Consider the following 19,554-nt stretch of genomic DNA (forward strand, 5'->3'; position numbering starts at 1 on the left):
GAGTATCCTCTAAAAGCTCAGAAACCAGAAGGCAAATAAAAAATACTCCTCCTCGGGTGTATTATTTCTTTAAAAAAAACAAACAAAAACCACCCTCATTATTTTTAAGTCAATCTCATGATTTTGGGGCCCAAGTCATGATTTTTGAACGTTCGGGGTTGACAAGACTGTAGTTCACACCTTAACGCCTAATGCCCCTGGCTCAGATTCACCCTTGTGCCAGTGGTACCACAGGGACAGAGAGGGGACATCTTGCATCTCCCCTATTCAGGAACAACAGGGGCCAATTCAGCACATGGTTCAGACTAACTTGTGCCCTTGTGCTGCAATTGCTCCTCTCTCCGATTGCGGCTGTGCAGAATCCCCCAGGGGTGGGCACACCCTAGCCAGTCCCCCTCCTACCTCAGCAGGCCCTCCTCCTGACTTCAGCCTGCTGTGGAAAACCTGCTGCATGGGGGTCTTCCAGACGTGGGATTTATGGCTCCTTTATGATTATTTGGCCAACTGAAAGGGGCTTCAGCACATGAGTCAGTCCCCTGTCAGAGTTGCTCCGTTGCAGAGATGCTTGTAAGCGTATAGCTGTCTGCCTTGCATTTATTTAAAGGCACAACACTTGTCATTTATAAGTTCAGCATTATCATGTAGTAACCAGTTATAACAGATTTCACTGTTAGGGTCAATGATAGCTCTCACTTTGCGCTATGTAACCCTCCAGTCTTCAGTGGGGTTGCCAGTTCCCATGATTTTAGCCTGAGTCTCACCACAGTTATTGTTTTGCCTAAAGGCCTCACTCCTGGAGCTTAAAATTTTACCTTCCTTACGGGGGGTGCGGGGTGTGGGGGAGGGAGTAAGCATCTAGCCTTCATGGTTGCAGAAAAAAGCCTGAAAACATGATTTTTAAAAGTCTCATGATTTTTAAGACAAAGTCAGGATTTTTTGGGGGGAGGGGGAATCAGTCTCATGCTTTTTGAATGACTGGAGTTGGCAATACCGCAGGTGTCACTGGTGGTAGACGTTGGCCCATCCTTCATTGGAGAGGTTCCATTTTCACACATGTTTTTCACAACTCTATTAGGAAGCCTTAAGGGGGAGCGATAGTTCTAGGCTACTGTTTCCAACAGCGCATTTGTGTCTTCCCTCTGTGAGCTACCACACGCCCCTGTACTCGATTCTTAAAAACCAAGAACAGCTATCAACATCCATCTGTAGCTTGTTTCCATGGCCCTTGTCACTAAGCGACCTCAGACCCATCATGACGTTCCTACAAGGTGGTTGCATAACTACTGAATTTTCACGCAGACACTGAGTAAATACTCCCAGAGGGAACATTTATATAAAGCTGGTAAGAAAGAGCATGTAAAATGACGTGCTGCAGTTTTTAACCCTGACTAGCTGTGGGCTACATTCAAGTCCCATTAAAAGGGAAGGTTTTCAAAAAGCACACATGACAGTTAAGCAGTTGATTCCCACTGAGAGTCAATGAGAGTTAGGAGCCTAATTTCCATTTGTGCCTTTGAATAGCTTCCTCAAAGTCAATGCAGAGACTTTCATTTTGGTCAGGGAGAGTTCGTTTAGGCTCTGTTTGTTTAAGGCAGGGATTCTCAATTGTCTCCATACTGCAACCCCCTTTCCCCTACTGGGACCCCACCCTCACCCCTCCATGACACCCCTCTTGTCTAGCTGATATCTAGTCAGGAACCCTTCCATTCAGCAGTGGGGAAAGGGCAGAGTGGTCACAACCTCCTGACACTTCTGGGGAGTTGTGACAACCATTCTGAGACCCTCTGTCCTCAGGCACTCATCACAGCAGTGTCTAAGTGCCAAAGCCCATGAGATCAGAGTTTGCTGAATGTATTAAATACAAATTAAACAGCCATGAATCATGCAGCTTTGTACAAAGCACACAGGGCTCTGCCCCTTCTCCCAACCGCCCTGCCCATTTTCGTGTGGCAGCCAGTTAAACTGAGCCAGCATGCCCTGGGAAGTAATCTGCCTTTGGTGTAAGGCTAGTACAGATTTCTCTCCTCGTGGAGCACTGCAGAACCAGGAACCAGATAGTTACTTTGAGTCACAGTCTGTTTCCCTTGTCTGCTCCTGAGAGAAAGGAGCTAGCCACTGCCCCTTGCGCAGGACCAAGGGCAAGGTCACAACTGAGCCTACCTCCTCTTGTGGTTTTGTGAATGGTATTTCTAATTGTCCTTTGCTTTTAATAAAATGAAAAAGCATTCAAAATGCTCAACATTGAAATGAAACATTTCATCTGACCTGAAACTAATAATGTTTTTCATCTTTTGTATCACTGAGAAACGCCTTTTATTTTTGTTTTTTTGGGGGGGGAACACAATAATTCGCACAGCTCTCGTTAGCATTAACTCAGCATGTCACAGTGCTTTCTGTCTTGAGGTTAAATGCTATGAAATGACCCCTCTGCAGTGTCTAGACCAGAGCAGCAAAGGAAGGGTTGATAGCTGGTGCTTGTTGTAGTGGAATGCTGTCCTGAGGTTGGGGGTTCCACGACCACCACTCCCAAGAGGAGAAGGCGGGTGGTGGTGGTCGGGGACTCTCTCCTCCGGGGGACTGAGTCATCTATCTGCTGCCCTGACCGGGAAAACCGAGAAGTCTGCTGCTTGCCAGGGGCTAAGATTCGCGAGGTGACGGAGAGACTGCCGAGACTCATCAAGCCCTCGGATCGCTACCCCTTCCTGCTTCTCCACGTGGGCACCAATGATGCTGCCAAGAATGACCTTGAGCGGATCACTGCGGACTATGTGGCTCTAGGAAGAAGGATAAAGGAGTTGGAGGCGCAAGTGGTGTTCTCATCCATCCTCCCCGTGGAAGGAAAAGGCCTGGGTAGGGACCGTCGAATCGTGGAAGTCAACGAATGGCTACGCAGGTGGTGTCGGAGAGAAGGCTTTGGATTCTTTGACCATGGGATGGTGTTCCATGAAGGAGGAGTGCTGGGCAGAGACGGGCTCCATCTTACGAAGAGAGGGAAGAGCATCTTTGCCAGCAGGCTGGCTAACCTAGTGAGGAGGGCTTTAAACTAGGTTCACCGGGGGAAGGAGACCAAAGCCCTGAGGTAAGTGGGAAAGCGGGATACCGGGAGGAAGCACAGGCAGGAATGTCTGTGAGGGGAGGGCTCCTGCCTCATACTGGCAATGAGGGGCGATCAACAGGTTATCTCAAGTGCTTATATACAAATGCACAAAGCCTTGGAAACAAGCAGGGAGAACTGGAGGTCCTGGTGATGTCAAGGAACTATGACGTGATCGGAATAACAGAGACTTGGTGGGATAACTCACATGACTGGAGTACTGTCATGGATCGTTATAAACTGTTCAGGAAGGACAGGCAGGGCAGAAAAGGTGGGGGAGTAGCCCTGTATGTAAGGGAGCAATATGACTGCTCAGAGCTCCGGTACAAAACTGCAGAAAAACCTGAGTGTCTCTGGATTAAGTTTAGAAGTGTGTGCAACAAGAGTGATGTAGTGGTGGGAGTCTGCTATAGACCACCGGACCAGGGGGATGAGGTGGATGAGGCTTTCTTCCGGCAGCTCACGGAAGCTACTAGATCGCATGCCCTGATTCTCATGGGTGACTTTAATTTTCCTGATATCTGCTGGGAGAGCAATACAGCGGGGCATAGACAATCCAGGAAGTTTTTGGAAAGCGTAGGGGACAATTTCCTGGCGCAAGTGCTAGAGGAGCCAACTGGGGGGGCGCTTTTCTTGACCTGCTGCTCACAAACCGGGTAGAATTAGTGGGGGAAGCAAAAGTGGATGGGAATCTGGGAGGCAGTGACCATGAGTTGGTTGAGTTCAGGATCCTGACGCAGGGAAGAAAGGTAAGCAGCAGGATACGGACCATGGACTTCAGGAAAGCAGACTTCGACTCCCTCAGGGAACGGATGGCCAGGATCCCCTGGGGGACTAACTTGAAGGGGAAAGGAGTCCAGGAGAGCTGGCTGTATTTCAAGGAATCCCTGTTGAGGTTACAGGGACAAACCATCCCGATGAGTCGAAAGAATAGTAAATATGGCAGGCGACCAGCTTGGCTTAATGGTGAAATCCTAGCGGATCTTAAACATAAAAAAGAAGCTTACAAGAAGTGGAAGGTTGGACATATGACCAGGGAAGAGTATAAAAATATTGCTCGGGCATGTAGGAATGTTATCAGGAGGGCCAAATCGCACCTGGAGCTGCAGCTAGCCAGAGATGTCAAGAGTAACAAGAAGGGTTTCTTCAGGTATGTTGGCAACAAGAAGAAAGCCAAGGAATGTGTGGGCCCCTTACTGAATGAGGGAGGCAACCTAGTGACAGAGGATGTGGAAAAAGCTAATGTACTCAATGCTTTTTTTGCCTCTGTTTTCACTAACAAGGTCAGCTCCCAGACTGCTGCGCTGGGCATCACAAAATGCGGAAGAGATGGCCAGCCCTCTGTGGAGATAGAGGCGGTTAGGGACTATTTAGAAAAGCTGGACGTGCACAAGTCCATGGGGCAGGACGAGTTGCATCCGAGAGTGCTGAAGGAATTGGCGGCTGTGATTGCAGAGCCACTGGCCATTATCTTTGAAAACTCGTGGCGAACCGGGGAAGTCCCGGATGACTGGAAAAAGGCTAATGTAGTGCCAATCTTTAAAAAAGGGAAGAAGGAAGATCCTGGGAACTACAGGCCAGTCAGCCTCACCTCAGTCCCTGGAAAAATCATGGAGCAGGTCCTCAAAGAATCAATCCTGAAGCACTTGCATGAGAGGAAAGTGATCAGGAACAGCCAGCATGGATTCACCAAGGGAAGGTCATGCCTGACTAATCTAATCGCCTTTTACGATGAGATTACTGGTTCTGTGGATGAAGGGAAAGCAGTGGATGTATTGTTTCTTGACTTTAGCAAAGCTTTTGACACGGTCTCCCACAGTATTCTTGTCAGCAAGTTAAGGAAGTATGGGCTGGATGAATGCACTATAAGGTGGGTAGAAAGCTGGCTAGATTGTCGGGCTCAACGGGTAGTGATCAATGGCTCCATGTCTAGTTGGCAGCCGGTATCAAGTGGAGTGCCCCAAGGGTTGGTCCTGGGGCCGGTTTTATTCAATATCTTCATAAATGATCTGGAGGATGGTGTGGATTGCACTCTCAGCAAATTTGCGGATGATACTAAACTGGGAGGAGTGGTAGATACACTGGAGGGGAGGGATAGGATACAGAAGGACCTAGACCAATTGGAAGATTGGGCCAAAAGGAATCTGATGAGGTTCAATAAGGATAAGTGCAGGGTCCTGCACTTAGGACGGAAGAACCCAATGCACAGCTACAGACTAGGGACCGAATGGCTAGGCAGCAGTTCTGCGGAAAAGGACCTAGGGGTGACAGTGGACGAGAAGCTGGATATGAGTCAGCAGTGTGCCCTTGTTGCCAAGAAGGCCAATGGCATTTTGGGATGTATAAGTAGGGGCATAGCGAGCAGATCGAGGGACGTGATCGTTCCCCTCTATTCGACATTGGTGAGGCCTCATCTGGAGTACTGTGTCCAGTTTTGGGCCCCACACTTCAAGAAGGATGTGGATAAATTGGAGAGAGTCCAGCGAAGGGCAACAAAAATGATTAGGGGACTGGAACACATGAGTTATGAGGAGAGGCTGAGGGAGCTGGGATTGTTTAGTCTGCAGAAGAGAAGAATGAGGGGGGATTTGATAGCTGCTTTCAACTACCTGAAAGGGGGTTCCAAAGAGGATGGCTCTAGACTGTTCTCAATGGTAGCAGATGACAGAACGAGGAGTAATGGTCTCAAGTTGCAGTGGGGGAGGTTTAGATTGGATATTAGGAAAAACTTTTTCACTAAGAGGGTGGTGAAACACTGGAATGCGTTACCTAGGGAGGTGGTAGAATCTCCTTCCTTAGAGGTTTTTAAGGTCAGGCTTGACAAAGCCCTGGCTGGGATGATTTAACTGGGAATTGGTCCTGCTTTGAGCAGGGGGTTGGACTAGATGACCTTCTGGGGTCCCTTCCAACCCTGATATTCTATTATTCTATGATTCTATGAAATAGGTATACTGGGAGTTGTATGTGCGCTGAAGTGGGAGAGGTCCCATTTATCCCACTAACGTACTGAGTTAAATTCTAGGGACAGATTGCTTTGCAAAATGTGCCCATGCCTGCGTAACCTGTATGCTTTTCCTCTTGTTTTGGAAACAATCCAAAATTCAGCAAAAGCCCAGTACATTCACGATGGTCAAAGAGATAAACTTCAAAGTGGTCATTGTTTGTTGACCACACAGTTAACTCCCTAAACAGAGAAAAAATTACCAGAGTCATCTTTGTTGGCTCAGAAGGCAAAGGGTCTGACTCAGTGTTACCATTTACCTCTGGGCCAGGTTCCAGTATCTTTACTCACATGATGCAACAACCTACTGCATGAGAACAGCCATGTAAATCAAATGTGCTGCACTGTGCAAGCAAAGCGATCAGAACCTGATCCTGAGGGTGAAATTCTGCTATGTGAAAAGAACATTACTCAACAAAAGCAGGGTGATTTCTATTTGAACGTGAGGTAACAGTTTGCATCATACTGTAACCCACACACCTCTTGGGTGTGGTGTTGTGTCAAGACCACTGAGAGAGAGAGAGAGAGAGAGAGATTGATTCATTGATTAATGAGTCTGCTCTACAGCCTAAGCTAACAGTCATATGGCTTTTAGCTCATGCAGTAGAGGCTCATGCACTAAGTTCCAGTGACCCCAGGTTCAAACCCGACGATGACCAGGTCTGTCAGCATTACAATATTATTCCACCCTATTTTTTTTTTTACTAGTAAACATTTTAATCCATCTGGCTCTGGGCAGGATTTTCTTTATTTCACATGACCAGTATTTAATTCAGAGGTGAAAGTAAGCTGGTAGGCCCCGGTACGGCATACTAGTAAGAGCTGGTGCACTGTACCAGGACCAGCTTTCCGAGAGGACAATTTAAAGCCCTGGGGGTAGCGGCGGCAGGGCTCTGGCTTGGGATTTAAAGGACCCCAGAGCTCCAGCCGCTGCTACTGCCCTGGCGCCCTTTAAATCCCGGCCTGACCCCTGCTTCCTGAGCCCTGCAGTAGTGGCAGCAGGGCTCTAGCGGGGATTAAAAGGGCCCTGGGGCAGTAGCAGCAGCTGGAGCTCCGGGGCCCTTTAAATCCGAACCAGAGCCCCACCACCGCTACCCCAGGGCTCAGGCAGCAGGGCTCAGGCTGGGATTTAAACGGCCCTGGAGCTCCAGGCCCCGCTACCCTCCCGGGGCCCTTTAAATCCCTACCTGAGCTCTGCTGCCAAAGCCTGGGGTAGCAGCAGTGGGGCTCTGGCGGGCATTTAAAGGGCTGGGGCAGTAGCGGTGGCTGGAGCCCCGGGGCCCTTTAAATGCCCGGTGGAGCCCGGCCACTGCTACCCCAGGGCTTTGGCAGCAGGGCTCAGGTGGGGATTTAAAGGGCTTGGGGCTCCGACAGTTGCTACCACAGCGGAGCCCCAGGCCCTTTAAAGCTCTGCCAGAGCCCAGAGCCTGGGGGTAGTGGTGGCAGCCGGGAGCCCCCAGGGCTCCTCAGTAATTTAAAGGGCCTGGGGCTCCACTGCGGTAGCTGCAGCTGGAGCCCTGGGCCCTTTAAATCGCCCCCGAGCCCTGGGGCTCCCAGCCGCCTCTGCAGCTGGTAGGTCAGGGGTGATTTAAAGGGCCCTGGGCTCCCAGCCGCTGCTACCGCAGCTGGAGCCCTGGCCCTTTAAATCAAGATTTAAAGGGCCCGGGGATTTAAGGCCCTGCCTCTTCCGGTTGAGGCCACGCACCCTGCTCAGGACTCCGGTGTACCGGTAAGTCCTCTAACTTACTTTCACCCCTGATTTAATCCATCCATGATTTTCTGCACAGGGATATATATATATATTTTGTCTACCACACTGTAAAATCATTCTTGTGGTCAAAGCCACTAGTGACTTCCTACATGTTTCTTTACAGCATAAAAGCAGATTCTGCCACCCTTACTTACAAGGGGCAGTACCTTGCTTTCTACATAGTCCCATTAAGATCAGTAAGACAGGATGAATACTTTTCACCATGACTAAGGCTGGCAGAACCAGCAGCTATTGATGGTATGTGATTGGTCACCTTAGTCACAAGGTACTGCTTCTGCTACCTGACTGGTTTACTCCCAAACCCACAAAGAGCTTTCAGATCCCAACTTCAGAGAGAGAGAGAGAGAGAGAGAGAGAGAGAGACATGAGTACTTGAGAACAGACACATGGGTGTCACAGAAGAGGAATGGTCCAATGGTTAGGAGGCTAGCCTAGGACACAGGAAATCTGGACTCTGTTCAGTTCCAGAGATTTCTTATGTGATCTTGGGCAAGTCACTTAGTCAGTCTTTCTGTGCCTCAATTCTTTTCCCCTTCTGGAAAATAAAGAGACTAGTACTTCCCTAACTTACAGCAGTGTTGTGAAGACATTAAAGATTGTGAGGTGCTCTGATGTTACACTAATGGGAGCCATATCACACTAATGGGAGCCATATCAGTTCCTTAAGATTTGCATGCATATTTGTGCACAGATACACATTTGCAGCACTTCCAGCACTTCTCTTTCCACAAACATTTTGGCGAATAACAGTTCTCACAGGCATAATGTCATCACCAATCCACTGCTTACTGAAGTTAAGGGAAATACTCCCTTTTACTTTAATGGGGACTAGATTTGGACTGTAGTAAATAAGGACAGGGAAACAGGCTTCCTTTCATCTCCCAAATGGATTGCCATATAGTCTGGTACTCACCTCTGGGGCAGGGATAGTGGATACATAGAATCTGGCTCAGGTTAGGTTTGTAACCACTTGCTTATAATGGTGGAGCTGGATTCACAGCTCAATTTAAGAATGAGCCTCTGACTCCATGAGGATTTGGCACACCCTGCAGGGGAGGATGGGTTGGGAGGCTCACTGGGAAACCTTCATAGAATCCCAGGGTTGGAAGGGACCTCAGGAGGTCATCTAGTCCAACCCCCTGCTCAAAGCAGGACCAATCCCCAATTTTTGCCCCAGATCCCAAATGGCCCCCTCAAGGATTGAACTCACAACCCTGGGTTTAGCAGGCCAATGCTCAAACCACCTTCTGGGGGTGGAAGTAGAGCCGGGTAGCAAATGGTGGCAGGACTGGGTACTGAGTGATGCTTGAGGAACAAATGCACTCAGCCAGCCTACTGTCTGGTTCATCAGCTCAGCTGGTTGATGACTCCTTCAGGGCACCATTCTAGTGTTCCATCTGGCCTGGACGTTTTGTCCCACAACTTATAAAGCATGGACAAAACACTAGGGCTAGATATTCAAGAGAGCTCAGCATCTCAATTTGCACTCCATGTCCTGAGGTCTTCTGAAAATGTGGCCATTTATTTTGCTGCCTAAATGGGAGCGAACTCTCTTGGAAAATCTGGTCCCAGCTGAGCATGCTCAGCACTTCTAAAAACATGGCTCTAAGCCTGTTGCTGAAAACAGAGAGATTGCCAGTTTAAAGGGATACGTGGTCACCCTGCTCATGCACCTCATCCTTTGTTGGGGACCAGAATGGTTATCCACGTTGGCTGATTGCACTTCTCAGAGTCACAGACCTGGCTCTGAAAACTGATTGAAAGAATATAAATCAGGAATAAACATAAGACAAAAAACAGATCTACCCAAACCTGGTTTGAATTTAAAGCAGTCAGATGCATAGAAGCAGTTACATAGAAATTATTCAAATCTGGTGGTAACATTCTAACAGATAAAATATCAATTCCTATTAATAGGAGGGGTGCAGTGCATGAACACAGGATACCAAAAGATACCACTTCTGGATACAAGTGGGAATTGTACTAAAACAAGAGCTCAGTTTCAAAGCACAAAATTACACAACAGTGCATATGGACAGTCCCTCAGTCACAGACATGACCTTGAGGGCTCTTTGCATACAATAAATACAGTGGACCCCAAAAGGACATTGAGATTCCCTTAAATTTGGTGTCACCATTGCAGGGCTAGCTGCACCTCTATCCCCTTTTGGGTTGCTCTGAGTGCACCCCCTCAGGTGTCCGGCCTCATGCCCTTACCTCCCCTAGGGTGGAATTCTGCAATATTCCCATTCCTAGACCGGGCCATAGGCTTCAGTTCCCTGTGTATCAACCATGCTTACCAAGCAGGTTCGAATAGGATCAGCCTCTGCAACTCTTCCCTTCAGGATTCTGTGACCAGTGGGGTATATAGTGACTAAGCCACCTTCTTAAAACCAAAATGTCATTTGTTTAACTGTAGGAACAAAGCTTTTTGAGAAAACTGATTTTAAAACAAACATCTACACTAATGCTTGTGTTACACAGTGGCTTACTGCCCCCTGCCGGTAACCTAAGCTGGCCTAATTCCTCTGACACCTCCAGCGGGTGCCTGGGTTGCAGTCTGGTTCCCACAAACAACTTTCCCCTCTCTTGACACAATGTTCCTTTTTAAACATGCCAAAGATCTTTTGGTATCCTATGCTCGTGGCTGTAATAGGACAGGCCTACCCTGCCATTCATCCTTCTGGCAAAGTGTGGCTCTGCAGTGTCCCTTCCTCCTCTCCTCCCCATTAGGGACTCTGTAACAGGGTGGCTTGCCCTGTGGGCTAGAAAACCTGGGGCCAAGCCAGCCATGATTACAAGATGAATGCCACCTGAGAGAAATCAGGTCATTAAAATATAAAAGGCAGCAGGAAGGGGCAAGGGAAGAGTGTGACTGAGAGTATCTGAGACTACCAGAGGTAGGAGGCCTGCCAGTAAGCTATGGAAGCCTAAGCGAGGCGATTGCATGGCTCTGGAATTGAGGATTGTTTTGGGACTTTGTTCTGTTTTTGACAAGCTTTGTTGCCAGCTTGGTGGAGAGTGAATTAAAGAATTTGGGGCTGAGAAGGTGACTAGCAACTTTGTGAATTCTTAAAGGCCCTAATGAAAGGGAAGTAGAGGCAAGTGGTGGCCATGGAACTACAGACTCCATATAAGAATTACAACAGGCTTACCTGTGTTTGTGCCCATGCCAGCCTTGTTTATTAATAAAAGGTTACATTATCATTCCCCCCCAAAACAGAGAGATTTACCCTATTTATGTCAAGCAACAATAGCGCGCGCTCTCTCTCTCTCTCCTTACAGTTCTTCCAGTTCACCTATTCCTGGGCTCTTCTTCCTTGAATGGTTTTAAACCATACTGCTCAATGATTAAATATCCCACTTCCCCCACCACCTTTGTGGCCAGGTGATCTCTCGCCAGGTTCTTCTTCTGGAGGACAAATGTCTTGTCTCAGTATATTATGTTCCCTGCCACCTTTCCCCAGATGCTGAGTGCTCCCTCTCCCTGGAGACAAGCTTCTTCTCTAAACCAGGGACATGTGGTTGGATGAAATTATGGTAAAGTGGGTGCCCAACTGGTTGAAAAACCATAAGCAAAGAATAGTTATTAATGGTTTGCTGTCAAACTGGGAGGACATATCTAGTTGGGTCCTGCAGGGATCTGTCCTGGGTCCAGCACTAGTCAATATTTTCATTAGGGAGTATACTCATACAATTTGTGGATGACATCAACTGGGAGGGGTTGCAAGCACTTCAGGAGGACAGAATTAGACTCCAAAGTAACCTGGATAAACGGGAGAATTGGTCTGAAATCAACAAGATGACATTCACTAAAGACAAGTGTAAATTACTGCACTTAGGAGGGGAAAAAATTCAAATGCACAAACTACAAAATGGGAAATAACTGCTTAGCTAGTTGTACTGCAGAAAAGGATCTGGGGGTTATAATGGATCACACATTGAATATGAGCCAACAATGTGAAGCAGTTGCAAAATAGGTTAATGTTCAGGTGTATATTAACAGGTATGTCATGTGTAGAACACAGGAGGTAGTTCTTCTGCTCCACACAACACTGGTGAGGCCTCAGCTGGACTACTGTCTCCAGCTCGGGGCACCACAGTTTACAAAATGTGAACGAATTGGAAAGAATCCAGAGGAAAGCAACAGAAATGATAAAAGGTTGAGAAAACCTGACCTATGAAGAAAGGTTTCAACGTGCCCAGTTTTATTTGTCTTGAGTGGGGATCTGATAATCTTCCAACATTTTAAGGGCTGTTGTAAAGAGGATGGTGATCAGTTCTCCATGTCCATTGAAAGCAGGCAAAGAAATAATTAGCTTTATCTGTAGCAAGGAAGACTTAGGTTAGCTATTAGGAAAAACTGCAGAAGGATAGATAAGCACTGCAACAGGTTACCAAGGGAGGTTGTGCAATCTCCACCATTGGAGGTTAAGAACAGGTTAGACAAAACACCTGTCTGGAATGGTCTAGGTTTATTTCGTCCTGTCTGTCTCAGTGCAGAGGAAAGGGACTAGATGATCTCTCCAGGCGCTTCTAGCCCTACAATTCTATGACTTTCTAGGATTAATATTAAGAACTGTGTTTTTAATATTATACATCCTGCCACCTGTCCCCAGATGCTGCCTTCTCAGAACTCGCCTGGAGACAAGTTTCTCTAGCCCAGGACTCTGGCTACCTCTTGCCGGGTTCACTCTTCTTTTTCTCCCTAATCAATCTCTTTAATGTTATGCCTGAAGGCAGCCCTTTCCTTGCTGGTGTCTTTCCCTTTATAAGGCCCATGTGAATCAAAGTTTAAGACCAGAATGGACCACAAGATCATCTAGTCTGACCTTCTGTATATCACAGGCCACCAGCACTCACACACTAACCCCAACAACCAAAATTAGACCAAAGTATTACAGCCCCCAGGTGCCTTCCCTTAAGCCCAGCTGAGCAGCAGTAATCAGAGATGCACTGAACCCTGCTCCCTCTCAAAGGGGCTAGTCAGCCTGTGACAGCTGGCCTTTTCCTGTCCTGGTCCAAACTAGTTTTGTAGGCTGGCTGAAGAGGAGTCAAAAATTACCACAGCTAATAGAGAAGGGTCAATGCCAAAGCTATCACTCTCCACAAACTCTTGGGAGTTATCAGGAGCTATTCTTTTCCTTTCCTGTTTGTTTCCCCCCGTCCCCCCTCCCCATACACTCTCTCCTGTTGATTTAACCCAATATAGCCACACAGAAAACATGCCAATAGCCAGGCCAATACACAATAGTAATAAATTATTACGGAGCAGCTCCAAATGCATCACACTGGTCCTCGAACCACAATATGAAGATCTCTGTGGGGGACTAGGCTTAGCTTCAGTAGGCAACAGATTCATAGAATGCAGGCTCAGTTCCAAGGAACAATTTCATTTGAACCATATTTTGTAGCCTTTGTGTTGGCTTTCCCCACCCCCTATTTCATGCACAAATGTGGCATGGTTTTAAACAGATTAAGGAGGCTTAAACATGCCCATAGACAACCAGAAATCCATAGATTTCTTCCATGTGCAGTCTCCTTTGAGAAGGGCCCAAGGAATACCACCAAGCCAGACATGGTGCCTGCAGACAGGCTCCCCCAGTAAGAAAAAAGATGTCCCCTGTACACCCTCAATTGAGTGAAAAAGATGTGACCAACAAAGCTGTTTCTAACCTGAACACTAAAGCCATTTTCATCCCCTCTGCTTCATGCAGTGGAAGGGGTGAAAAAAAAATGGAAAACCTGCTCCTTTGGCTGAACTCCTATTGAAAGTGAGGGCTGGGTAGGCTGAGTGTAAATGTCATCATGCCCCCCATCTGTCGAATTTCCTCTGTCCAGACTCTGCCTCTCTGGTGTTCCATGGTCATGGCCATGGTGGGAAGAGGGCGGGGGGCTGGGGGTGGTGTCACAGGGAGAGTGCTGAGTATAGCCTCATCCCCCTCCAGATTCATAAGTCTTTGCTCATATAAGATCATGCCAATCATTCTCTTGTTCCTATTCTTACCACAGGACAGGAATATGGATGGGATCAATAGGAGCATGGCAAATGTGCCGAGACAGGCACCTGGGAGCAGCGCAGAGTCACTGTATCTCTGTGTAAATATCCACACATGGAGTTAGTTAATGAGAAACAACTGTATGTGTAAACAACCCCTCAGGACGTGCATGTCGCTAAAAAGTGGAAATACTGTCAAAGGGCCATACTGCAATTCACAGGCTGACACTAGCTCTGATAGTTATGTACTCCCCTTCCATTTAATGAATTGAAGATGTCCTGAGACATTTTGTTTCCATTTGTACTATGCCTTTCATTTACTAGTCAATTCAATTTTCTAATAGAAAATATGTAGTCTGCAGTTCATCTGCCTAAACAATTGTGCAAAGAAACAATTGATTAATATTAAAGTTCTAAAAACCTAAGAAACCAGTGGATTTGCTTGGAATTATGTTCACAGCCCTATGTGTCACAACGAAGGCTGTCAAAGGTGTCACGAATTCCATGGGCTTTTTTTAAACATTATCCATGACATTTGGGGAAACGTGTGTGCATGTGCATGGATGACATTTTAAACAGCAATGCAGCTCCTTTCTTCCCACAGGAGCCCATATCCTGGGCCTGATTCTCAACTGCCTCACATCTTGTGTAGTGCTAAGCACCTCTGCAAAGTGGATGTAAAACGCTGCCATTCTGATCCAATCGCATTTTACACAGAATATTCACTCACTTTGTACAAGTGTCAGTGACTACACAGGGTGCAAGGAAGTGAAGCATCAGGCCTGATTATAATCTCTATACATTCATAGGTATGAAATATAGGGACACATCCACAGGCACACTCCACAAGCTAGTCAAATGCAACTACTTCTCAGGTACATTTTGTTCGCTAAATCGTTTTTTGAGAATGGGAAAAATTCAGATTTTTTTTTAACCCTTGCACAAGTGACTGAAGAGTTGGTTTTGAGGGGCTTTTTTTAAAAAAGTCATCTCTCAGCTGAAAGTAATCAAAGAAAATTAGACCCCAGAAAAGAAACACCCCCCAGCCCAGGATCATTTGAAAACAGGGGGGTAGCACTGGAAGTCCTGATATTTTAAAGACACAGAGAAAAGCAAAATATTTACCTCAAATATGCGCAGAACTTTAGCCAAAGCCCCAACCTTTTCTTTCAGAGAGACAATCAAAGAGATCATATCATTCTTATAGGGGTTTTCTTCAATGTACATAGTCTCCTGAAAGATAAAACAAACTCTTTTAAATTCAGCTATACAGGTAGGGCCCTATTCTGCTCTGCAGTAAGTCCCCTTTGCCCTCCTCCAGCCACTCAAAGTGGACTTACTGCTGCCTTAAACAGACATCTGAGCATTGCCCCAGCACAGGGAGCGCGCCAAGGCACAGCCGAAGTGTACTCTTGCCATCCTGGGTTAGCATAGGGAGCTGCTTCTGCTGGTGTAGCTTAGAAAAGTATTATGGCTACTCTGACGTATGCTGGGGATGAGCCACCCGTGCAAGGATGTGTCATGATTGGTGTCACTAAGCCCCCAACAATGTCCAGCTTCACCTCTCAGACACACCAAGCTCACTTCATGCACACTTGAGGATTTAACATTCGTTTATCTTATATATTGTGAAAAAAGACTTTCTTTTAGATTTTCCTTTCATTAAATCATTGCCTTAGGATTCAGCAGAACTACATACATACATGCATATGCAGTGCAGAGAGCCATCACAAGGTCTAGGCACCACTTACACCCTCAAAATAGCACTTCAGGGATGACTTTCGCTCAGGGTGGTACCAAAATTAAAGACACAGTGCAGCAAATGTAAAAAGTCAATGAAAGGCTGAATGACTAGTGACGGACGGTAAGATATGCTTGCGTTTATATTCATTCAAAACATATTATGTTTTCTTCCTCAAACAATTAAGCACAATTTCTACCATGCACTACCTAAGGCGTGCTCTGCCTGCATTACCATGGTGAGATTGCACCTCACAATCTTTAATGTATTTGTCCTCACAAAACGCCTCTGAGGTAGGAAAGTAATATTATCCCTGTTTTACAGAGGGGGAACTGAAGCACAGAGGCCCAGATCCTCAAAAGGTATTTAAATCAATAGGAGTTAGACACTTAACTTGGTTAGGTGCTTTCAAAAAAATCTCACTAAGTGCTTATCGGTATCTTTAGGTGCCTAAATGCCTGTGGAAAAATCTGACCCTAAGTGACATGCCCAAGGGCACACACAAGAAATCTGTGACTGAGCAGGAAAATAAACCCACAAGTCTCAGACTAGCACTCAATTCACTAGACCATCTTTTCCATTTCTCTCGAAGATATTCTTCAGAACTGTATTTTCGGGGTCATCTCCAGAGAGCATTCCTCATGCAGAACTCCTACTAAAATCACTGAGAGTTCGGTGTAAGACAAAAACAACGCCAGGATAGAGGCCTTGCTAAGAGCAAAGGCAGAGTCTGCAGCCTTTGGTTCAGCAAGGGAATCTGGCTTTCCTTGTACCCCCAGTACTGCCCCTGAAGTCAAAAGGGAAGGACTCATTGAGGGACAACATTTTCTGGCGCAGTGATACACAGAACAATGTTCATTTTAAAAATAAATTATTGTTACTTCTCCAGACCAGCTTTTGTACTTGTGTTAGACTGTGCACTGATCACCAGAGGCTGAGGGAACATTTTCTGCCAGGTGCCACTCCCTTTGGGATGCTCAAATAGCACAAAGAGGATTCTCCCAGTATGGGGAGTCTCCAGAGGGCGTAGGGCTGGTATAGATTATAAGCTATTTGGAGCAGGGACTGTCTTTTTGTTCTGTGTTTGTATGGTGCCTAGCACAGTGAGGTCCTGGTCCAGGACTGGGGCTGCTAGGTGCTACAGTAATACAAATATAGCACCTTTCAGCCGTGGGTTTCAAAACACCGTACAATCATTAACTAACTATAGATTACAACACTATTGCATGGTAGGTAAGGGATATAGAGAGGTCACTTCACCATGCCATTAGGGGGTGTGAAAGTAGAATGAATTATATTGAAATTATAATTCATTAAAGAAATGCTACTTGAAGGGTTTGTTGAAATATAGTTGTCAGGAAGAGAAACATTAAGCAGTGTGAGACAATGGGTCCTCAAACTAATTAACTTAGAGCTCCTACTGAGCTAGGAGATTGGTAAATGTTAGTATGCAAATAAGATATGTATGTATATTTGTCAGTTTCTGCTTTCTTTTGTCTCTTATGTTAAATTGGCTTTGGCTTAGCTGTATAAATAAGCTATCTTGAGCCTCAGAGAGGGGCTCACATCTGGGTGCATTAGCAAAGCGCTTTGCTAATAAACAGAGTGGTCTGACAAATTATGGGAGTCCTGAATCTGACTTTGACAATTTGGAGGTTCCACCGAGATGGCAACCATCTTCACTGGGGCCGTGTGACTCCTGACTGTTCTTAGGACGGCTGTGGCAAGCCGGCACCTGGGCATTTGGCCCGAGCAGTCCTCCGCCAGAACGGAAGGGTGCATGACCACAGTGAAGTCTACGCTATCGAACCTGTTGGTTCCTACTCTGTTCTGGTAGGGATCCGACATCAGGAATCTGGTCAGGTAATTATTTCTGTGTTTTGTCCAGACTGAGGACTGTCTTGTCTCTGCGTCTATCCGTCCTCCCTGTGCTGTGTTTGAGTCTGGGCGCTGTCTCCGTCCGGGGATCGGCTGATCAAAAGGTTCCTGTCCCCACGGTCTGAGTGAGTGAAATATGCACAATCGCAGCCGCACCGCGCCTTGGGTAAAACCTTTGGTGTGAAAGCAAGGGCGATTGAGGCAGTAGCCTGTGGGCTCCTTTTGTGTGTTGCACCGGGCATCGCTCCGATGAACCCGACTTTCCTTCTTGTGTGATTGGTGTGTAAAGTCCTCCTGTATGGGTAACCAGACTTCTAAGTCGGGACAGTTCCCTAAAGGAACGCCGGCTCAGTTTATGTATTTTAGGAAGAGTCCGGACTCCTGTAAATTTCTGGAAAAATGGTCTAGGCTAAGGGGGTCAGGTAGAGTGGCTACTACCACCACTACGCTTCTGTCCCCAGAAGCCTTTACAGCTATTCTGAGGGAAAATGGGCCCTTTTCCCACAGAAATGGTCTATAAGGGACTGCAGCAGGCAGAGAGAGAATCTGATCAAAATTGTTTGACTATTGGGTAATGTAATCAAAATCACTAAAGGATGTAAGGGGTTTCTATTGGAACTTAACTTGGCTGCTCCTGGTTGTGTCTAGTTGTACAAGATGGAAGTGTAATCGGGGTACAGTTGTGTAAAAGAGTAATCACAGTGCAAGGGATGTTAGGCAAAAGAGAATTTTGTGTGTGTGTATAGTGCTAAAGTCTGAAGCTGTGTCTCAGCTATTACCTGAGAATAAACTTATAGCTTGGTACAGCAGAGAAACTATTGCAATCATGGTCTGTTGCACAAGAGGGGAAACTGAGGTATACCACCTCATGAATTTCATAAATGATCAGTGAGTGGGGTAATTCACTAGCCTGACTATAGAACAGCCTGACTATAGAACAAAATAAGTATAGTCTGGAGGTAATTCTTCTGTTTTTCCTGCAATTAGCAAGGAAATTTGTAAAAGAAAGTGGTATTATTATTAAGCAATAATCTGTCCCCACCAGGGGGGTGGAAATTGTTTCTTTTGTTTTTAGACTTTACAAGCAAGCTGGCGCCAGAAGAAGAAAAACTCAGAATACCATGGATCTATGTTTTGTGTTGTTTGTCTGTGGTGTTTGTCTTGTTGCTAGCATTTTTGTGTTTTAATGAACAGAAAACCTCATGACATGTGTGGGGGATGGCTTCACAAGGCTGACCTGGGAGGGGCGGGGGGGAAAGAGGTGTATGGGAATGCAAAAGGCTAACTCAGGAGAATCCCAAAATTCAGTGGCCACTGTTAGGATCTTGGGACAAAGACCGAGTAGACGTCTTAAAAGACAAACTCGGCCAACCTAAAACTAAATTGGCAAAAGGAGAGGTTGATTGTTTCATGCAGTGGTGGGAAGAGGCAAATCATAGGTGGACAGAATCAAAACTTGCCTCTCTCAAAGATTCTGGCTTCTATCCCACCAGATGCAACTCATTTTACTGTTGTTGGTTTGTGCTCTGCTTTCTTTTCTGTCCAGGTTCACCCTGACTCCCAGTTCCCGTTTGCCTTTTCTTACAAGGGGCAACAGTACACATGGACCACACTGCCCCAGGGGTATACTGAAAGCCCATCATATTTTCCCAAGCATTAGCCCGAGACCTTGCTGACCTTGTTTTCCCGTCCAGGTCCACACTAGTCCAATATGTAGCTGATCTACTCCTCTGTTCCCCTTCATTGTCTGCCTCTGAAACTGACTCTTCAGTGCTCCTTACTGCCCTAGCAAATAAGGGTCACAAAGCTTCTCGCTCTAAACTACAACTCTGTCAAGCTTCTGTCACATACCTTGGCTTTCTCCTCTCCCAGGGTTCCTGTGCACTTTCTCCCACCCGCGTCCAAGCTATCCTTAGCTTTCCCCGACCCCGCTCCCCACGCCAGGTCCGGAAGTTTTTAGGCATGGCTGGATTTTGCAGACAATGGATTCCCCAATATGCCTCCCTTGCAAAACCTCTCCAGGAACTCACTCGATTCTCTGTGCCTGACCCCATGCCGTGGCCCTGAGGCC

General features: G+C 46.6%; 1 protein-coding gene across 1 annotated transcript in view; it reads right to left on the minus strand.

Annotated features, from left to right (window-relative positions):
* PAH (phenylalanine hydroxylase) overlaps positions 1–19,554 on the minus strand; it is a 70,172-nt gene that overhangs the window by 41,156 nt on the left and 9,462 nt on the right. Inside the window, exon 2 of the mRNA XM_084616180.1 lies at positions 14,990–15,097. Within this exon, the coding sequence (XP_084472306.1) occupies positions 14,990–15,097 (108 nt within the window). The remainder of the gene's footprint in view (positions 1–14,989; positions 15,098–19,554) is intronic.

Source organism: Lepidochelys olivacea (genome assembly GCF_965140295.1).
Source record: "Lepidochelys olivacea isolate rLepOli2 genome assembly, chromosome: 1".
NCBI lineage: Eukaryota > Metazoa > Chordata > Testudines > Cheloniidae > Lepidochelys > Lepidochelys olivacea.